Source organism: Condylura cristata, unplaced genomic scaffold (genome assembly GCF_000260355.1).
Source record: "Condylura cristata isolate star-nosed mole 26May11 unplaced genomic scaffold, ConCri1.0 scaffold00002, whole genome shotgun sequence".
Lineage (NCBI taxonomy): Eukaryota > Metazoa > Chordata > Mammalia > Eulipotyphla > Talpidae > Condylura > Condylura cristata.
In genome coordinates this window covers 49,732,276-49,751,385 of record NW_004567103.1, presented here as the reverse complement: position 1 = coordinate 49,751,385, position 19,110 = coordinate 49,732,276, and the positions used below count along the sequence as shown (strand labels likewise).

General features: G+C 38.6%; 1 protein-coding gene across 2 annotated transcripts in view; it reads left to right on the top strand.

Annotated features, from left to right (window-relative positions):
- The window catches only part of CSRNP3 (cysteine-serine-rich nuclear protein 3), a 165,261-nt gene extending 148,884 nt beyond the window's left edge, over nt 1-16,377 (top strand). Inside the window, exons 3-5 of one of the 2 annotated variants that reach the window (XM_004674586.1) lie at nt 4,083-4,342; nt 12,119-12,415; nt 14,371-16,377. In XM_004674586.1, coding sequence (XP_004674643.1) covers nt 4,083-4,342; nt 12,119-12,415; nt 14,371-15,429 — 1,616 coding nt within the window. In that variant the 3' untranslated portion in view covers nt 15,430-16,377. The remainder of the gene's footprint in view (nt 1-4,082; nt 4,343-12,118; nt 12,416-14,370) is intronic. The other variant, XM_012725931.1, reaches the window with a different exon arrangement.
- Nucleotides 16,378-19,110: the final 2,733 nt, after the last annotated feature.

Sequence of the window (19,110 nt, the reverse complement as noted above, 5' to 3'; positions counted from 1 at the left end):
CATGGGATGAGAATATTTAGATTTATCTCCTCAAATCATTGGCTCACCTGAATGGTTCTGAATATACATTGTCCAGTTTTTAGTTACAGACATTTAATCCATTTTTAAATCTACCCTGTTTATGAAATCTTTGTATAATTTAAGGTACCAAATATTTTATTTTGTCTACTTGCATTCTTTCCTTGGCTTTATATGCTAGTCGATTTCCCAATTGTTTTCTCCATTCATATTTTGAAACATTTTTTTAGGCTGGGCAGCTTATGCATGTAGCCTGAATCTGTATGGTATTTATCTTTTAATTTACAGAGATCAATATTATCTCCATAATGTGTGATCCTGTATTGGTCACAGTAAAATGTGCTAACCGTAATGGTGTTCCCCACAATTGCATACTGGCTTGTGTATATGAGGCTGTTGCATTTTAACACTTTGCTTTCAAGATTTTAACCTTGAGTGGACTAAAAGGAAAATGAGCTGAATAACACTAAAAAATTCATATCTTGTGAAAATAGGTCAATTATTTTTTCCAAAGTAGTAGTGAAAGCCACCTTCACTTCTCTCTTTTTTTTTTCTTACTCTTGACCTCATGGCAGTAAAGTGAATACTGAATTCTGTAGAGACACAATGTAGAGTTCAATCATTCTGCAAAGGATAGAGATGATGAGGTAGGTATATTAGGGAGGTTTCATATTCCCTAAGGCAGGTGTGCTGAGTGAATTTAGTCTTTTTTCCCAGGCTTGAAGAGCACAGACTTTTTTTTATGACTTCATTTTGTGTTGTTAGTCAGATTGGGCCTGGAGGAGAAGATAGCCCATACAAGCTCGTTCTCGTTCTCCAGTTTAGTCATCAGCAGAAAGACATGGAGTGCGCCTAAGTCGGCAAAAATACAATTTAAAATACCTTTCATAAAGCTGGTCTTGGAACATTTCAAAGACTTCCTTTTTATATTCCATCAGCTTTTTGAACATTTTTTTTTTACAATCAGTTTATAATATGCAGGTGTTAAAACAAGCATAAACACATATTTGGATTATAAGCCTGACTGGGTAGGAGAAAAACTTCAACAATGCTAGCAATGCCTAGCATTCAGGTGAAAGGCCCCTGCTCTCAGCTCTCGTCACCTTCGAAACCTTAAAAAAAATTTCTAAATTTTGTCTTGGGGAAAGAGCGGTATGATAGCAGTGTCCAGAAGGTGGGAGAATTATTATAATTATAAATACAGTTTCAAGTTCTCAACAAAATTATAAAGTCAATTTTTCTAGAGTACCATGAATTGTCTTAAAAAATGCTTAATAAAATCATCTAGGATATGAAATCTTTTTTTTTTGTATCTATGAATTTACAGTCTTGAAAGATAATGTCTTATGTCTATCATTTTGTTTTTTTAAAGATTTATTTATTTGTACATACAGAACTGGGGTACAGGCCAAAGGCTCAGGGGTAGCAAGAGGCTTCACCAGAGACAGAGTGGGAAGCAGAACAGGCAGATTGAGGAAGTACACTGCTGAGGGGAGCAGCGGCCGGTCAGGAGAGGTCTGCCATGCCATGTGGTCACCTCCGGGGTGGGCGGGGATCGAGCTCATGCTGAAGTGGCTTTAGCTTCTCAGTGCAGGGCTTTAACCTGCTGTGCCACCAGAGAGGGCCAAGGCTTTCATTTTAATGATATGAAAACAGTTGGAAGTTATCACCCCAAAACCAAAGGCTAATAATAGGGTGATGATGGATGAGATTGTCAGGCTAGGCAGGTCACTGCATTTTGCTTTTCTGTGATGGTCTTTTACATTTTGACAAATTCTTCTCTGTTTGGAGATGATTTAAACATATGGTTATAAAGCAGATCAGAGCCTAGATCAAAATTGAAAATCATCTCAGCTGCCAGGAGTACAAGTATATTGCCGTGAATGTATACATAAATAAATGGGGAAATTATGTACATGCTTGAAAGCATTTGCTTTCTGGCAGTCTCTTCTGGAGAAATGAAAGAATAGAGAAGGAAAGTTGGGAAAGAAAAATTCTTTTCCAAAATTCTTTCTTTCTCCATGATCTTCTGAGAATGTTCATTCTGTCTGAGTTTCTAATCACTGGAGATGTGAGTTTCGCCAGAACTGGGATTACCAGCTGGGTTTCTAAACTAATATATTCTGTCCAGTCATCGTCTAAGTGCCTGGCATTTAGTAGACCTTCGGTTCATATTTATTGAATAAATAAATCAAAGACATGAAATTAATCATAGCAACCTATCTGTATTTGACTTGAATGCTGTATGGGAAGAAAGAGAGACAAAGGACTTGAGCCCCCTTGGAAAAAGAGCCTTAAGTAAATCCAAGATGATATTTATTGCAGTCACTTTTCTTTCATTCCCTATATAAGCATCTAAATCAAAACCAACTTTGCAGCAGTTAACATCTTCCAGAAGTATGACACCAAATCTAAGTCTTGTTCAATTCCCTCAGAGTGGCCTCAGCTTTCTCTTGTGACATGATGGGCTCCGGAATAATGAATCCCAGTTTCACCAATAATTATATAACCTCAGACATGCTATTTATCCTTCCGTTGTCTTTGGTTTCCTCAAAATGGAGACATGAGTTATAATATTAACCCAAGGAATTGTGAAGATAAAAGGAGATAAATCATGTTTAGTTCGTTGCATAGTACAGAGCTTGGAAAGCTCTCCATATTTGTTAGCTTTTATTATAATTTTGCCATTCAAGGATTTCTTCTGTTTTTCTACTTGAGCGTGTATATTATAGTTTCTAGTACTGCTGTAACAAAGTAGCCAACTCAGCAGTTTAGAACAATTGTTTTCTATTCTCACAATTCTGGAGACTAAAAAATGGAAATTAAGGTGTTGGCTAAGAATACGTCATGAGGAGAAAGGTCTTTTCCTGTGTTTGCCTGCTTCTGCTAGCCCTTTGACTTTGGACAGAAAAAATCACAATTTCTGTGTTCACCGTCACACTGCTGTCCATAGTGTCTCTATGTCTGTGTCTAAATTTTCTCTTCTTATATGGATAACAGTCATGCTGGATTAGGACCCATTCTAATGACTTCATCTTAGTTTACAGATGCCCTCTGTACACACCCAGTTTCCTAGAAAGGTTACATTCTGGAGTATTGAGGGTTAGGGCTTAAACATATTGTGAGAAGAGAGAAGGACACAATCCAATCCATAATAGCTTAATTCTGTATCCTTTTCTTTAATCCAGGGCAATTTTGCTTCCTGAAGAAAGATGCAGCATACAATTTTCACCAGACTGGCAGCTTTTAGATTTAAGTTTAGTTCTGCTACTGACTGACTGCTTAAAAAAAGTCACTCAAATTTTCCAAGCCTGGGTTATTTCAGTATAAAATAAAGGGACTTGTCTAGCATGTCTTCCAACTCCAAAGGTCATGATTATAATGTGTCTCTCTTTCTCTTGCCTACACTGTTTATCTCAACCCTCCATGATGCTCTGGGCATCTTTGTCCCTGGAATTAATAATAAAAGTTCTGATATATTTCATGACATTTCCAATTGTCCCATGTTCACTTGGGTTAAAACCCACTGTCAGTTAATGCCACTTAATGGAGCTTTTTCCAGGAAAAAAAAAAAGGCTTTATTAGATTGAGTGCCAATGCTCATTTCTGTGTTTTTAATTGCCTTTCAGAATTTTCTAAAGTTTAAAAATAGACTTTTTTTTCATGCCAAGCATCCTACATATTGAAATAAGATCCAAAATGTGATGTTTTCTATTGTGTCATTCCTGATCATGATATAATACAACTCATATAAAAATCAGAAAACCAGGATTTAAGGGGCACTCTGAAAGAAAGTCTGTCATTGATTCATAGACTATTGGCAACTTTCCTGAAGTTTATTTAACATTACCATCAAGGAGTTTTACATGTCTATCCCATCATAACTAAAAGGAAATGTAAGAAAGGGAATACATATCCATGTCAACTCTGGAAAGTAACATTTTAGTGTGTCCTAGCCAAACAGGGATTGATGTTTTTGATCATCAGACTCCATTTTCTAATCCTTCACTTCTTTCGAAACCTGCTGTTCTGGATGTTCACTGAATTGTGTCTCTTTCTTTCAGCTTCCTCCATTCTCAAACGAGAGAAGAGACTGAGGACAAAGAATGTGCATTTTAGTTGTGTCACCGTGTACTACTTCACCAGGAGGCAAGGCTTCACGAGTGTGCCCAGTCAAGGGGGCAGCACGCTGGGCATGTCCAGCCGGCACAACAGCGTGCGCCAGTACACCCTGGGCGAATTTGCCAGAGAGCAGGAGAGGCTCCACCGGGAGATGTTGCGAGAACACCTCAGGGAGGAAAAACTGAACTCTTTAAAACTGAAGGTAAATACTAGAAACTCACTTTGTTGCAGAACACTGTGTCCTTATATCCTTACCTCTGCCTGGCTCAGTCAACCATTTTTATATTTCTAGTCAGTCTAAACTGCACCTTTTACACACTAGATTGCCTGCTGAGACTTTTTTGTTTGTTTAAGTAAACAGGGTTGTCTCTCACTACAAGCAATGTGAAGAACTTACCTGACATCATTTATTCATTCATTCTGTAAATATTTGCTATTGAGTATTGCTAGTGTATAGACCCTGTGCTTGGTATGGGATTAACTGGTATCAAAATTAAATGTGGTCCTTTCTTTCCTGGAACTTATGAGTCAGTAGGAAAGAAAAATATTAATCATGAAGTCAAGCAACATAATGAGCCACAGTTTCGTTAAGTGCTGTGAAGGAGAGTTGCAAGGTACTATGAAAATGTGTAACAGGAAATTGATATGGTCCAAGAAGTCAAGGAGGCATTTACATGGAAGTCACCACTGAACTAACATCCGAACAGGTAACTAAGAATAAGTGTTGGCAACAGTGGTTCAGGCAGCAGGCGGAGTTGGTGGTGCCTTAGGGCAAGAGGAAAAGCAATGAACTCACAACAGCTAGTGTGACTAGAGAAAAGGTAAGATTGGAGTAGTGTGAAGGAGGAAGGCAAAGTTTATCTATTATATTAAAGCTTTTTCCCCCTCTTCAACCTAAGAAGCCATCCAAAAATAGAAGTCATCCAAAAATTAAGCATGAAGGATAACATTATCAGGTTCATGCTCTTGTGTGAATAGTTTTGGAGTAGGGGCAGCCATGCCAAGTGCTGTGAGGGCAGCTATAGAATTAGACCAGATAAGGGGCCCACCCTGGTGCTGCAGTGGGTTAAAGTGCAGCACAATGAAGCTATCCACAGCCACTGCAGCACAGAGTTCAATCCCTGGCCAGGGAGGTGACTCACATGGCACAGCAGATCTCACCTGTCTCGTCTTTTGCTCCCCTGAGCAGTGTATTTCAGTAGATCTGCCTGTTCTGCTCCCCACTCTGTCTCTGGTGAAGCGTCTCACTGCCCCCTCACCTCTGGCCTGTACCTCAGTTCTTGTATGTATAAATAAATAAATCTTTACAAAAAGCAAAATTAGACCAGATAATAGACAGTTACAGTAGTCCAATAAAGACACAACAAGAATTTGCTTAAATTAGGCTAAAGACCACATAGACTACAACATGTCTTTTAATTCCTTTGGAGTTTTTGTTTTGTTGTTTTTGTTTTTGTTTTTGACAGGTTTCCATGAAAGTACCTTGAGTTTTTTTGGTAGCAATCCACTATTATTGGTTGTTGTTGTTGTTGTTTTCATGATTGCTATCCATATAATTTAATGTGATAATAGTTCTGTTTTGTTCCTGAAATCTCCCCTTTTCCTTTCTAACCCACTGTAAACCACCTTCACCCCCTAACTAAAGAGTGAGGTCATTTCCAAACTCAAATATTGGTAGAACAGTAATGATAGCTGCCATTCATTAAGTGATTCTAATTTGCCAGGCATTTTATAAACATTATTTAATCTTCACAAAGACCCAGTGGGATAGGTAAATTATGAGGCCATGTGTATATCTGTAGACAAAGAATCACAAAAATGTGACATAACTGGCTCATTCAAAAGAAAACTGGTTATATTATCCTGTTCCTTCCTATTCATAAGTTAATGGATTATCCCCAACAGGCCTGAGAACAACAATCTCTCTACCTGTGGGGAGTCTTCCCTTTCTGGGTTTGATCCTGTGTGGCAGTTTTTAACAGCTGGAAGACTATAATTCTGAGAACTAGAAGATAGATGATGGTGAACTTTGAGTGAATGTTAGGGGGATCCACACATCTATAGGAACCTTCCTCCATGTCTAGCAATGACAAACTCTGATACTATAATTTGTATTTAGTTACTTCTATGCTTTTTAAAAATAAGCTGAAGGCAACAAGAAGTGGCAAAACGAGCACTCCATTACTGATTCATTTTCTCCATCGTGTGTAGTGTCGGGAGTTGGCCAGTGTCCGAAGGGGTGTCATGTCGTGGCTTATCACTGCCATGTGAAAGCATGCAGCTTCCCTTTGGGGACATTATAAATAAAAGGGATAGCATCGCTCCTTACAAATGGATGCTAAGCAAAAAGATAATGGATTTCTAAGTAAGGTGAACTGATGTTCACTGCATTGTACTGGAAGTATTCAGAAACTCAAAAGCACCTGTCATGTGGTAATAATGAAAGACCACTGCAGTATGGACCAGTTTGGTAAAAATATTGTGAGAATTCATGGAAGGAAACTCGCTTATTTTCATTATAATTCTTTTTGATTCTTTTTTTAAAATATCATTGATAATGCTTATCTAAGATTTCGCTAAATAAAATCTAAAATTAGGTAGCCAAAAATATGATCAGAAAATTTCATGTTGATATTTGAAATTTTTCTCTCTTTTTTTGAAACATTTATTCTTATTTATTTATGCATACAAGAACTAGGGTACAGGCCAGAAGTGTAAGGAGGTGAGAGGATTCACTAGAGACAGAATAGGAACAGAACAGGCTGATCTACTGAAATACACTGCTGAGGGGGGGCAGCCAGACAGACAGAAGAGGTCTGCTGAGCCATGTGGGTCAGCTCCCTGGCCAGGTATTGAACTCTAGCTCCAACAGCTAGCTGTAGCTTGATAGTGCTAAGACTTTAACTCCTTGTGCCACCAGAAATTTTCCTTTTAATATAAAATTTGTTTTGAAATAAAAATACTTCTGAGATAAGTAACAAGATAAATGTAGCTAAATTGAGTTTATTATTTTTACTGGGGAAGCAGGGATAACACTGGCACAAAGAGGGGTCCAAAGAGAAAGCAAGAATTGCTAATGAGTGTGGCCATTTTGCTTTTTCCTGGAGGTGGTCCTCTGTGTCTCCTTGAGTAAGGAGAGAAAAGGCAATGTTTGCAAAAACTGTCTCCAAATATTCCATTATCAAACACCTCCCAAATCCCTCATTTTGAAGACCAGATAAAACACCACAAATTCTTGGAACTGGAACTGGTTCTGGATAGTTTCTATCCTACTGGGCCAAGAGGCCCAAACAATATGGAGAAGTTTCTCATTTCACTGTGCCTCCAGGTCTTTCCAATGAGTATCTCTGCCCCAAGGGGACTGTTCACACCATGACACCTCCTCCAGTGAGGCCTTATAAATGAAGTAGTTATTGTAAGAAGAAATATACACACTTTCTTGACATTTCCTTGTAACAGATTTTTTGAAATCACAATTAAGAGTAGAAATTGACTTTTTCATAAAACTACTGCTTATTTAGTAGTTTCAATGAAGCTATGAATTAGCTATATTGAGAAATATGTACAGTTAGGTTGTACAACAAATTCAATGCTACCTGGGGCATTCAAGCATGAATACTGTTTTAAAACAATTAGTAGAGAAAAATTGATAGAATTAAATGCATGTTCCTAGAAGAAACAACCAGCCTTAGATTTCTAAATCATAGAGCACAGTCTTTTTACCTCTGTCAAATCCAGTCAAATATATCATACTCCTAGGCATAATCAATGTAGTCATCTTAATATTATACATTTTTTCCTAATTAAATGCTGTATTTTATCATCTGTAGCACATTGTTGAACAATTATATAAGCCTCTATTCCCTTTTTACATGTATCTATAAAATACATGAGGTAGCATTTGTATGTTTCAAAGAGACTTGGCATTCAAATTCCCTCTAGGTTTCAATCTTACTAGATTCTACCACCTTGCTCTAGGAAATTTCATTTAGGTTTTGGAGCTTTGTCCAGCCTCTCTTCTTCAATGTTTTATTAACTGTACTTATTTTTTTTTTAATATTCGGGTTTTTTTTTTTAATTTATGCATACAAGAGGTGTGGGGACGGGATAAGAGGATTCATCAGAGACACACTGGGGAGCAGAACAGGCAGATTGATTGAAGTACACTGCTGAGGAGAGCAGTGGGCGAGACAGGAGAGGTCTGCTATGCCATGTGGGTCAGCTCCCTGGCCGGGGAACAAACTCATGCTTTAGTGACTGCTGATTGCTTCATAGGTGTTCATAAGAAATTGACTGGTGAGGATATCTTATCTTCAGTTTGCTTCCTGTTCTTTTCTTTTCTGAGTTCCTGTTCTCTGTGTCTGAGTCATAGTTTTCATTTCAGAATAAGCTAAATCAAGGAAGCTTATACTGCTCTTTTGTCTCCTACCCCACTCAGTGCACTGAGACTATCTAAGTACCAAGAAAGCATGCCTTTGAATGTGTTGGTTACTCTGTATGCATTTAATTCCATGTCAGCAGTATTAATTCCCAGTACTTGCACTAGGTATCATCAGAACTGTGGAATCTACCTGTGAGATACAGGAAAGCAATATTAAAAGATGGGTAAGTGGGACTCCCTGGTGATGCAAGGGGTTAAATCTCAGTACTGTAAAGCACTCTGCAGAAACTGCAAAGCAATTGTGACCCTCAGCCCACCAGGGAGCTGACCCACAATGGCACAGCAGACCTCCCCTGTCTTGCCCTCTACTCCTCTCCTCTGCAGTGTATTTCAGTAAATCCACCTGTTCTGCTTCCCTTCTCTCTCTGGTCACTCTTCTTAACACCCCAGCTCTGGCCTATACCCCAGCTCTGGTTTTCATAAGTCAATAAATCTTTTTTAAAAAATAAAATATTTATTTATTTATGTATATATGAGCTGGTGTACAAGCCAGAGGTGCAAGGGGGTAAGAAAACTCACCAGAAACAGAATGGGGAACCGAACAGATGGATTGACTGAAATAACGCTGCTAAGGGAAGGAGTAGAAAGGACAGGAGAGGTTTGCTGTGCCATGTGGGTCACCTCCCAATCCAGGGATAGAACTTGTGCTGCAGTGGTTGTGGATAACTTCATAGTGCTGTACTTTAACCCAAGGGAGGGCCAGGAAAGATCATAATTAACCTGAGCTTCACTGATGCTTTGTGTAAGGAGGCAGCATCTGATGAATTAGTCTGAAAATTCAGTGATTCTGTTTTGAGAAAGGGGAAGTGGGGAAAAGACATTTAAAGGTCACATTCATGTCAAGAGAAAAATGCTATTCAAAATGAATTATCTTGTGAGAAGTGGATTATGGAGTATAGGAGTTTGTAAAAGTAGTTGAGGCAATCTCAGAAGACTCTTGGGTTTCTTTGCATTTGAGTGTATGAGGGACATGCAATGCAGACAGAATCAGGAACTCTTTGACTTTCCCTCCTGTTGTGCTAATATGAAAACTTATATTTGAAGCTAGACTATGTAATGCTCTGAACTTAAAGAGCATTTAATCTCAGCAGGTTTGGCCTGAGTTTGGAAGAATAGGTGGGTATAGACTGGCCTCTGAGGTGGGGAACAGAGAATAATCTCTTTCAATGGCAACATACCAAGCCAGAATCTATGGTCTATGGGTGGGTGGGGGGGTAAGCCAGAGACTAAAAAGATGTCCTGTCTTCATTAGAAATGGCAGAAATGACTTGGAGCAATGAGGAGAAAACCTTGCCAGATACCTTTATTTTCACAATGACACTCTTAATCTAGTTTAGAGTTCCTGTGGGTTTTTGAGCAAATGGGAATAGTGTATGTATCTCTAGGGAAAGGAGTTTCAGGTTTTTATCGAATTTTTATTTTGAAATAAAATTTCCATTAAAGTAAATAAATGAGATGCAGATTTTATATCTAAGTTCACTTATATCTGTAATAGGCATCACCTATAGTGTCTTTGAGTTCCAGGTTTGTTTGTTTTTCCAGTTCTTAGATGCCATTTGGCTATTTGTGTTAGCCTTAGAAATTTCTTATTTCTAAATATTTGCTGAAATCTTATTTTTCGTTGACCTTTTGACTAAATATATTATATGATAACAAGTCTTTTAAAATCAAAGCCAGTTGAAATAAAATGGAATTTATTGTCATTCTCATGTTCACAAAGGAGAGTAAATATTATAGAACATGAAGAATAAGTAGAAGAAAGTGTTAAAATGAATGACACTAACCAAGTGTAAGAAGGCACTTCACGTGTGTTGTGTAGTCAGAAGTTTGATAAGACTCATACAGGCAAAGCAAGAATTTCTGAAAGCAAATTTAAATGCCACAGAGGTGACAAAATAGGAGAGGAACTCAGACAGCTAATGCAATTTTATCTGTCGCAGACGATTGAGTAAGTGTTAAGTAGTTATATCCCTGAATCCTTTAGAAAATCAGGTCTTTTTAGTTAGAAAGATGGTTCTGATAATTAAATGAGTCAACAAAAGTGATATAGCAACCAATCAAATTAGTGTTCTAGTAGTGGACATCACAGAAAAATAAAAACAGCTTAACCAATATCTATGTGGGAGATGCTAAGGAAGGCAAAAAATTCATATCACACCAAGAAACTAAACCCAATAAATGAGCTGTCTCTTTTTGTAAGATCATAGACTTAAGTTCTAAAAATAACTAAAATACCCTTGGTAATGTATTTTAATAGCCAGTTACTATTGTTCTGTTTCTACCTGAAGTCAAGACTAGGTTTCTGTTTGTTTTTCAGTATGTTCAGCATTGTCTATTTGGGATTTTTGGCCAATAATAAATATCCTTATCTAAATGTTGAGCTTTTTCCTATAAGCATGAGAGATGGTTGTCTAATGTCACCAAAGTTTTTAAGTATGTAATGACTAAATTATTAAGATTAGAAAGCATGGAGATAATTATAATTAATGAAGTTCTTAAGTAACCAGCTTTAAAATTAAAGAAATAAAAATATTGTGTTGTTTATTTCTTTTCTATTTAGGATTTTCCTGACTTTTGCACAGTTTCTGCATTGATTTCTATGCTGCTTCTCAGTCTATAATTCTGGCTCATATTCAGGAAAAAAGTGGGTCTAACTGCCTTTTTCAGTAAAGGAACCATAGTAGGTGGTGGTGTAACAATAAGAAGTGAAATACAGTTGCAGGATTTCTTGATGAATGAAAATAAGTTAAGCAAGAAATATAAATAGAAGCAAAGTAGTTGTGGCTATATGAGACACAGTTGTCCACGTGAGCTATTGTGCAGAAGGTATTGCCTTGGGCAAGGTTCTTGTGGACTCCTTTGAGGGCCGAGTTTATGACTGAGTTGCCTTTGGACAAGAACTGCTGGCACTGCCCTCTACTCCTTGTCGTAAAAGAGCACACTCACCAGACTGATTACTTCATATCAAGCTCTTGCTCTTGAATGTCCTAGAGGGTGACTGTATGTGTAATCCCAAAAGCCCAGTGCAGCACAACTTTATTTCCTAGTGCATGGTTTTGCTAGAGCCCAAAAGACAGAGTCATTATTTCTAGGACAAAGTGTTTGCTGATTTAGGTGGCAGTGATTTCCACTGGGGTGCTGTCACCCCTGAAAAAGGACACATTTATTCCATCACCAGAGCTGCCCATGACAAACCAAGTCTAAAAATAGCTCTCATTGATGGGCATATATAACCTTTGATCTTTTCTACATCACACAGGCTAAAAGCTCTAACTGGAGCTCTAAACATTAGGAGGTTAAGAGTTTCAATTAGTAGTCTTCTCTAAGCAGTACACTTAAAAGTCTATCATTTCTGATGCTTTCATTTTCCTCCCTGTGACTTCTTAAGGGGAAAAATAAAAGGAAATGATTTAACTCACAAACACCTATTGATTGTAGCAACATGCTGTTATACAATGACTTCATTCTTACAAAGTGTCAAAGTAGGGGTTTTAGACCCTGCCCTCTTGAGTCTTACTTGCTGCTTTGTATTTTTAGATGACTAAAAATGGCACAGTGGAATCTGAAGAAGCTAGCACTCTTACAGTGGATGACATTTCTGATGATGATATTGATTTAGACAACACAGAGGTAGATGAGTACTTCTTTCTACAACCCCTACCCACAAAAAAACGGAGAGCATTGCTGCGGGCCTCCGGAGTGAAAAAGATTGATGTGGAGGAAAAGCATGAACTGCGAGCCATCCGCCTGTCTCGAGAGGACTGTGGCTGTGACTGCCGCGTGTTCTGTGATCCAGAAACGTGTACCTGCAGCCTGGCAGGCATTAAGTGTCAGGTAAGGGTTTGATTTTAGGAGCTCCAGAGCAAGACAATGCCTTCTCTTATAGAGCCAGTGACATCACGTTTAGTGAGGCTTTCCATGTGTTGAGGAAATCTTTGGAGCTAGGCAAGACACAGAATTCAGGAAGAGATACAAATGAAAGAATATTTCATTTGGAATAGGTATCCATAATATATTTATACATACAATGTAGTGTGAAAAGTAACCTGAGCTAAAGCTGAGTTTTCCAAAATCATTTCATCTTGGATTCATTTGTCCTATTTACTTATTTTGCAAGCATTCAAGATCATGACACCCCGAACATTTGATTGCGCACCATCCATCCATGGATGAGGTGTATGGACTAGGGGAAAAATGACTAGACTGGGACTTAAGAAAACTCCTGGTTCTGCTTTTTACCATCTTTATAAGTTTGGCAAATCAGATAAACTTTCTGTACTCAGTTTTTCCATGTCTGAAATAAAGGAACTGGACACGATGATGGCTTGGCAAGCTGTGCCTTACAGGTCACTGGTCACTGCAGCTTGCCACCTGTTTTTGTAAATCAAGTTTCACTGAAGTACAGTCATTTTTTTTTTTTGCTTGTTTACTTGCTTTCATGTTGTCTATGACTGCTTCTCATGCTTCTACAGTAGAATTGAATAGTTTCCACAGTGACTAATGACCCACATAGTCTAAAATATTTGTCTTTGGCCCTTTCCAAAAATAAACTTGCCAGCTACTGGACTAAGAGCTTCTCAGTCCCCTACCTGTCTATAATACCTTAGTGTTCCATAATTAGTTAGGAGTCCTCATTTTATGTGGAAACATGACTTTTTCAATGAGCATAGCCATTTGAGCAGGCAAAGGGGAAGGCCACTTCTCATTAGGTGAACAGTCACATAAAGTAAGTCCCAGAAAAAAAGACTCATGACTTGGAAAATAGCTGTAGATTCTGGCTCTGCATATGCTGCTACTTTTTATTGGGGCTCTGATGACACTGCTAGAGTCTGTCTCCGTGATAGCTGTAGGGAATTCTCTGGGCTCGCATCAGGTGGCAAGTTGGACAAAGCTTTTCTGGCAGTCTGTGCTCTGTCAGCATAAAGGTTAATTGTCGGGATTTGAGACAAATATCAAATAGCTTAGATAAATTCCACCCAACACCTAAGTAAAGAGCCCAGTCACTGAACCCAATCACTTTATGAAGAGATTCCAATCATTCAAATAATTCTGGGATATTAACTAAATGAGCATTCCCTTCTCTAAAGAAGCATCTAGTCTAGTGAGTAGGGAGGGTGGAGGGAAGCCAGGATCTAAACCCACAGGTCCACCATCAGTCAGGAACGTACATCCCCATTGCAACAGCTCACACATTAACTGTGCCATGGATTAAAAAAAATGAGGACTCAAACCAGTGGGGTGCGTTATCAGACTGCATACTGATATTTGCTGTCAGTCTAGACACCTAAGGCAAAGAAGTTCAGTTTATAATCAGCAAAACAAAGAGACATGTCTGGCATGGAGAATGTCCTATCATGTCAGTGAAAAAGAGCAGGTGGGGATGAGGACAGTAAGTTTCTTTAAAATTGGACCTGTGAGCTGGTATGCAGCAGAACAGTAAGTTATTTAAGGAAAGGATAGAAGCATTGAAAAAAATGGGAGCAAAAATCATGGGGCGGAGAGAAGCAATGAAGGGAGAACGGAGAAGAGTGAAAGCATGACAATCAGTGACCTGAAAATACACACCTATAACAATAACATTTCAAACTGAGTATCGGTTTTAAAACTAGATTAACCTCATGTTTTCAGCCTTTATTTCCCTCTTCTCATTGCTATTTGCAGTGTGATTGTCATTTGTTCTAGAATAAATAGAATTAAGTAATCCAGAGTCAAAGGGGTTGCCAAAGGTATTGGATTTTTATTACCTTTGTAAGAGTTCTCTGGGACTAATCTGTGTTCTTCCTTCCAAGGTGGATCGAATGTCTTTCCCATGTGGCTGCACTAAAGAAGGATGTAGTAACACAGCAGGTAGAATTGAATTTAATCCTATCCGTGTCCGGACTCACTTTTTGCACACAATAATGAAACTCGAACTGGAGAAAAATCGAGAGCAGCAAATCCCCACTCTGAACGGCTGCCATGGTGAGATAAGTGCTCACAATAGTTCCATGGGCCCCGTCGCTCACTCGGTCGAATATTCCATCGCAGACAACTTTGAGATTGAAACTGAACCACAGGCGGCAGTGCTACACCTGCAGTCTGCTGAGGAGTTAGATTGTCAAGGAGAGGAGGAGGAGGAGGAGGAGGAGGAGGAGGACGGGAGCAGCTTCTGCAGCGGAGTCACTGATTCTAGTACGCAAAGCTTGGCACCCAGTGAATCAGAGGAGGAGGAGGAGGAGGAGGAAGAGGAGGAGGAGGAGGAAGAGGAGGAGGAGAAAGGGAACAGCTTCGTGGAAGGTTTGGGTACCCATGCCGAGGTTGTCCCTCTCCCTTCCGTCCTTTGTTATTCGGATGGCACTGCCGTTCATGAGAGCCACGCAAAAAATGCTTCTTTTTATGCCAACACTTCCACTCTGTATTACCAAATAGATAGCCACATTCCAGGAACTCCTAACCAGATCTCTGAGAACTATTCTGAAAGAGATACTGTCAAAAACGGTACCCTCTCGCTGGTGCCTTACACCATGACCCCAGAACAGTTCGTGGACTACGCCCGACAGGCGGAGGAGGCCTACGGCGCGTCCCCCTACGCAGCTGCCAATCCCTCTGTGATCGTGTGCTGCTCCTCTTCAGAAAACGACAATGGTGTGCCCTGCAATAGTTTATATCCAGAACATAGGTCCAGTCATCCTCAAGTGGAATTTCATTCCTACTTGAAAGGGCCTTCCCAGGATGGCTTTGTCTCTACATTGAATGGTGACAGTCACATCTCAGAGCATCCTGCTGAAAATTCTTTGAGTCTTGCAGAAAAGAGCAGATTGCACGAGGAGTGCATCAAATCACCCGTGGTTGAGACTGTGCCTGTTTAATCGCTTTAGTTATTCTGGGACCAGCTCTCTTCCTATTTAAAGCACTGTATTTAATTGCATTTCCTGGGCCCATCGTTGTTTAAACCGAGGACCAAGAAAACTTCGACGGTGGTCAATCTTCCAGACTGTATTTTGTTTTCTTCTTTCTAGCTACATGACTGTGGCATTGCACAAATACAGTCTCTATGAGGATTTTAAAAGATTTCAGACTGTTTTGATAGAAAATGCTAATTTTAAAAAAAGCATATCTCACAGTTGCCTACCTGTGAACCTGTGTGAAACCTGCCAAGCTGTGTAAATCAGAGCTCCAAGTTTTGGATTTTCGGGCCTGTGCAAGATTGTTATCTAAAACTGGGAAATACTAAGATTTAGAGTCCTAATTTTCAATATATCTGAAGATGAAGGTGACTTTTTAATGTAAAAGTATTATTGTAAGAAAAAGATTTAATCGTTCCATGTGTATTTTATTTATGGTAGTTAGAAGTCATGTTTTGATGAAAACGAACAGCAGCATGTTCCTTTAAGCTGAAGACGCATAGATAGTACCACCAAGCATGCCCACACGGATTGCATCTGGAATCCATTCACATTTTTATGATTATGACTGATGAGATTTGCAAATACTTTCTTAAGGATGAAATAGGCCTATTTTTGCTATTTTGGACAAATAAATGAGTCTCTATGTGCAGGCCCTTCCACAGTTTTCTCTAAAGTGAAGAGTTAGGACAATCCTCCAGTGAGGGGTTAGTTCATTTCCCTCCCTCAGTTGACTCCAGAGATGGAGGTAGAAGGAATTGCCTTTCTTTTTTAAACAGCATCATCTTGGTTCTTAGCTTGGACAGCACCTTTAAACTCTACTCCCCTATATCAAAATGCACTTTAGTGCCCCTTCATGGTACCTTGTGAGGGTTGGGGACTGAGAACTCTTTGAGATGAAAAATAAAATTTTTTTAAATCTGCAACTATTATAAAGTTCACATAATTAAGAGAGAGGAATCATCCAGTGATACTTTATGAAGGGAAAGTGACCTCTTTTCCTTCACCACTTTGAAGACCTAACTCGGTAAAAGCAGGAGGCTGAGGAAACATGGAAAAGACACATCCTCAGCAACCAGCCTTTTCTACAGCGTAATCAATCCATCTCTTCAAAATGAGTGATAATGAGACTTCCAGTTAGTGACAAACTGAGTAAAGGGGGGGCCTCTACCAAAATACTCAACTAAGGCCTTACTTTTCTGAAGCATTTTGATTTCTCTTGCCTCGGACAATTAGCAGTACAGTCCAGAATGCATTGAACACTTTCTAATTACCTCATGTTCTCTTAGTGAAAGGGAACAGATAGAAATAAACCATGCACTCCCCTTCCCCCCTTTAGATGATCTGCACTTGGTTCATCGGAGGACTTCTGAAATTTATGTTTTCTTGTAAATTAATTTAGGTAACGAGAGTGTTCTACCTTTTCTTTAATGCAGTATGACTATGCTAGATCAGTTTCACATCTTTGACTTTCTATTGTATGTCACTTCACATTTTATGCCTCTTTGAAATGTGAACATGCCTTGCTATTCAGCGACTGCATCACTGCTTAATTTTTAAATGTCTTTCAGACTTGGATGTTTAGATATCTGGATATAAAGACATTGTAGATCTCAATCCTTTAAAAGTACTATTTTTTTAATTGTACTTTAAAATGTTTAATCTAGAGAAAGTCCTCCAATGGAAAAGTTTCTACTAAAACTTGATTTGAGGAAAACATGTTTACCTGGCAGATCTTCCACTGTGCAGTTGGTTCCTGCCCATTCTCTACCCTAACAATGGGCCAAATTAATAACCATGAATATTGATATTAAAGAAACTTTGGGTTTATCCTGATGGAGGTCGCAGTAGTGAGTATCCTTTTGAAGGATAACCCTTTTGGGGTGATCAGATTGGCGTTTTACTCAAATCTCAGTAGTATATGCCACACTGTCTCCAAAGCTACAGTTTTTAGGGCTTGATCTCTGATTTTCCCCACTACCAATACAATCTCTAGAGCACCAGCCCAAAGAGAAAAGGACAAAGAAGCTGTTGTTCCTTCATTCAAGCATGTGAGAGAATCGTGTGTTCCGTATTAGCCGGTGCATTACAAACTTTGAAGTTTATCTGTGTAAAGCACTCAGAACTTATTCTTGGAACACAGAGTTTGGCAGAGTGGGAAAGAGAGGATTTTGGCTGGGGCAGAGTTGAAGGCTAGAATGGTGATCAGTTTCAGAAAAGATAGGTATTTTAATTTATTCAACTTTATTTTCATAAGAAGATCTGACACTTATTTATGTTTGGCTGGTTCCTATTTTGTGTTTCATTTGCTAAAGGATGCTTAACTTAGGAACAGGCAAACAAGAAAACAGAGCTTCTTCCTCCCTGTGCAAATGGAGTTGAAAGTCACTGCTGCACAGAATAACTAAGCTTCCAACAGTGACAGCTTCCTTTCCAGATTTTACACACATAACCTACCCCTAAACATCTCCCACAAATTGCATGCACACACTACCTAGGAACACACTCCATATAACCATACATTTGGAAGATGTGTACCGTACAATGGAGAGTGACAGATTTTAGGCAATGGCCAGAAATGAATACTGAATTTTGTCTACACAAGAATCTATAGTACCAAAAATGTGGTCTAGAAAACAGGATCATTTTTAAAGCTATATTGGGTTAAATTTGCAAAGAATACTGATGGGATCATTTCATTGTTACTTTCTTTCCCAGAAAAGCTAAGAGAGCACAGTATTCCATCTGACTTTTTCCCCATTAATAGCCCTTCTATTCAGCAAAATCTGCCCACATGCCAGGAAAGCACTACAGTTTTTCTAAGCTTCTTAAAAATAGGGATCAATCTCGATGCAGCCAGTTGGGATACTTAAGGTCTTTATGCCAAGACAATAACCTGACCTGCAGCTGTTGTATTGCCTTGTAGTATATCTGACCAAATTAGTCTTTCTTGACACACAGCCTTTTAGTCATTCACTGTCAATGGCAAAACTTTATGCTCTGGTCCCTGTTGTTTTAGCACCGGCCCAATACTTTTTATTGGGGCTTAATTCCCGGTTATAATCCTGGCCAAACTGATTTGCAAGTCAAGTGACTAAAGCAGCTTGCATCCCTTTTGTCATTCTGGTTTCCTTTGGGAGAAAGAAGTCAATGAAAGAGATTTACTTAAGTTGTTTTCCTCCATCTCTTGATCATTGATTATTAAGACATAAGTAAAATTCAATTGTCTCATGTTTTTTAGTTAATTGAATATTACACTTACTTTTGAAAGCTGATCTTTAAATTGTGATGAAACTATTTTTCACAATGTGTCAGACAATATAATATATGAAGTTAATACTTATTAGAGTGACAAATCTTCATAATCTTACATGAATCAACAATATTCCCTAAATAAAACAACAAATTACAGGAACACTGACCACTTATTAATCAAGAAAGCAAGAGACTATATTAAATATAATGCTTATGTCCTTTAAATTTTATATTCACATGACGTGTAGGCAAAATTCTGCTTTAGTTACCATTAAACAGGAAAATATCTCATGATTTATTTCCTATAAATCAATATATCACTTGTACTTTAAGTTTATGATATTGTGGTGCAAGTTTATAGCCCTTTGGTGTTCATAGTTAAAATTCATT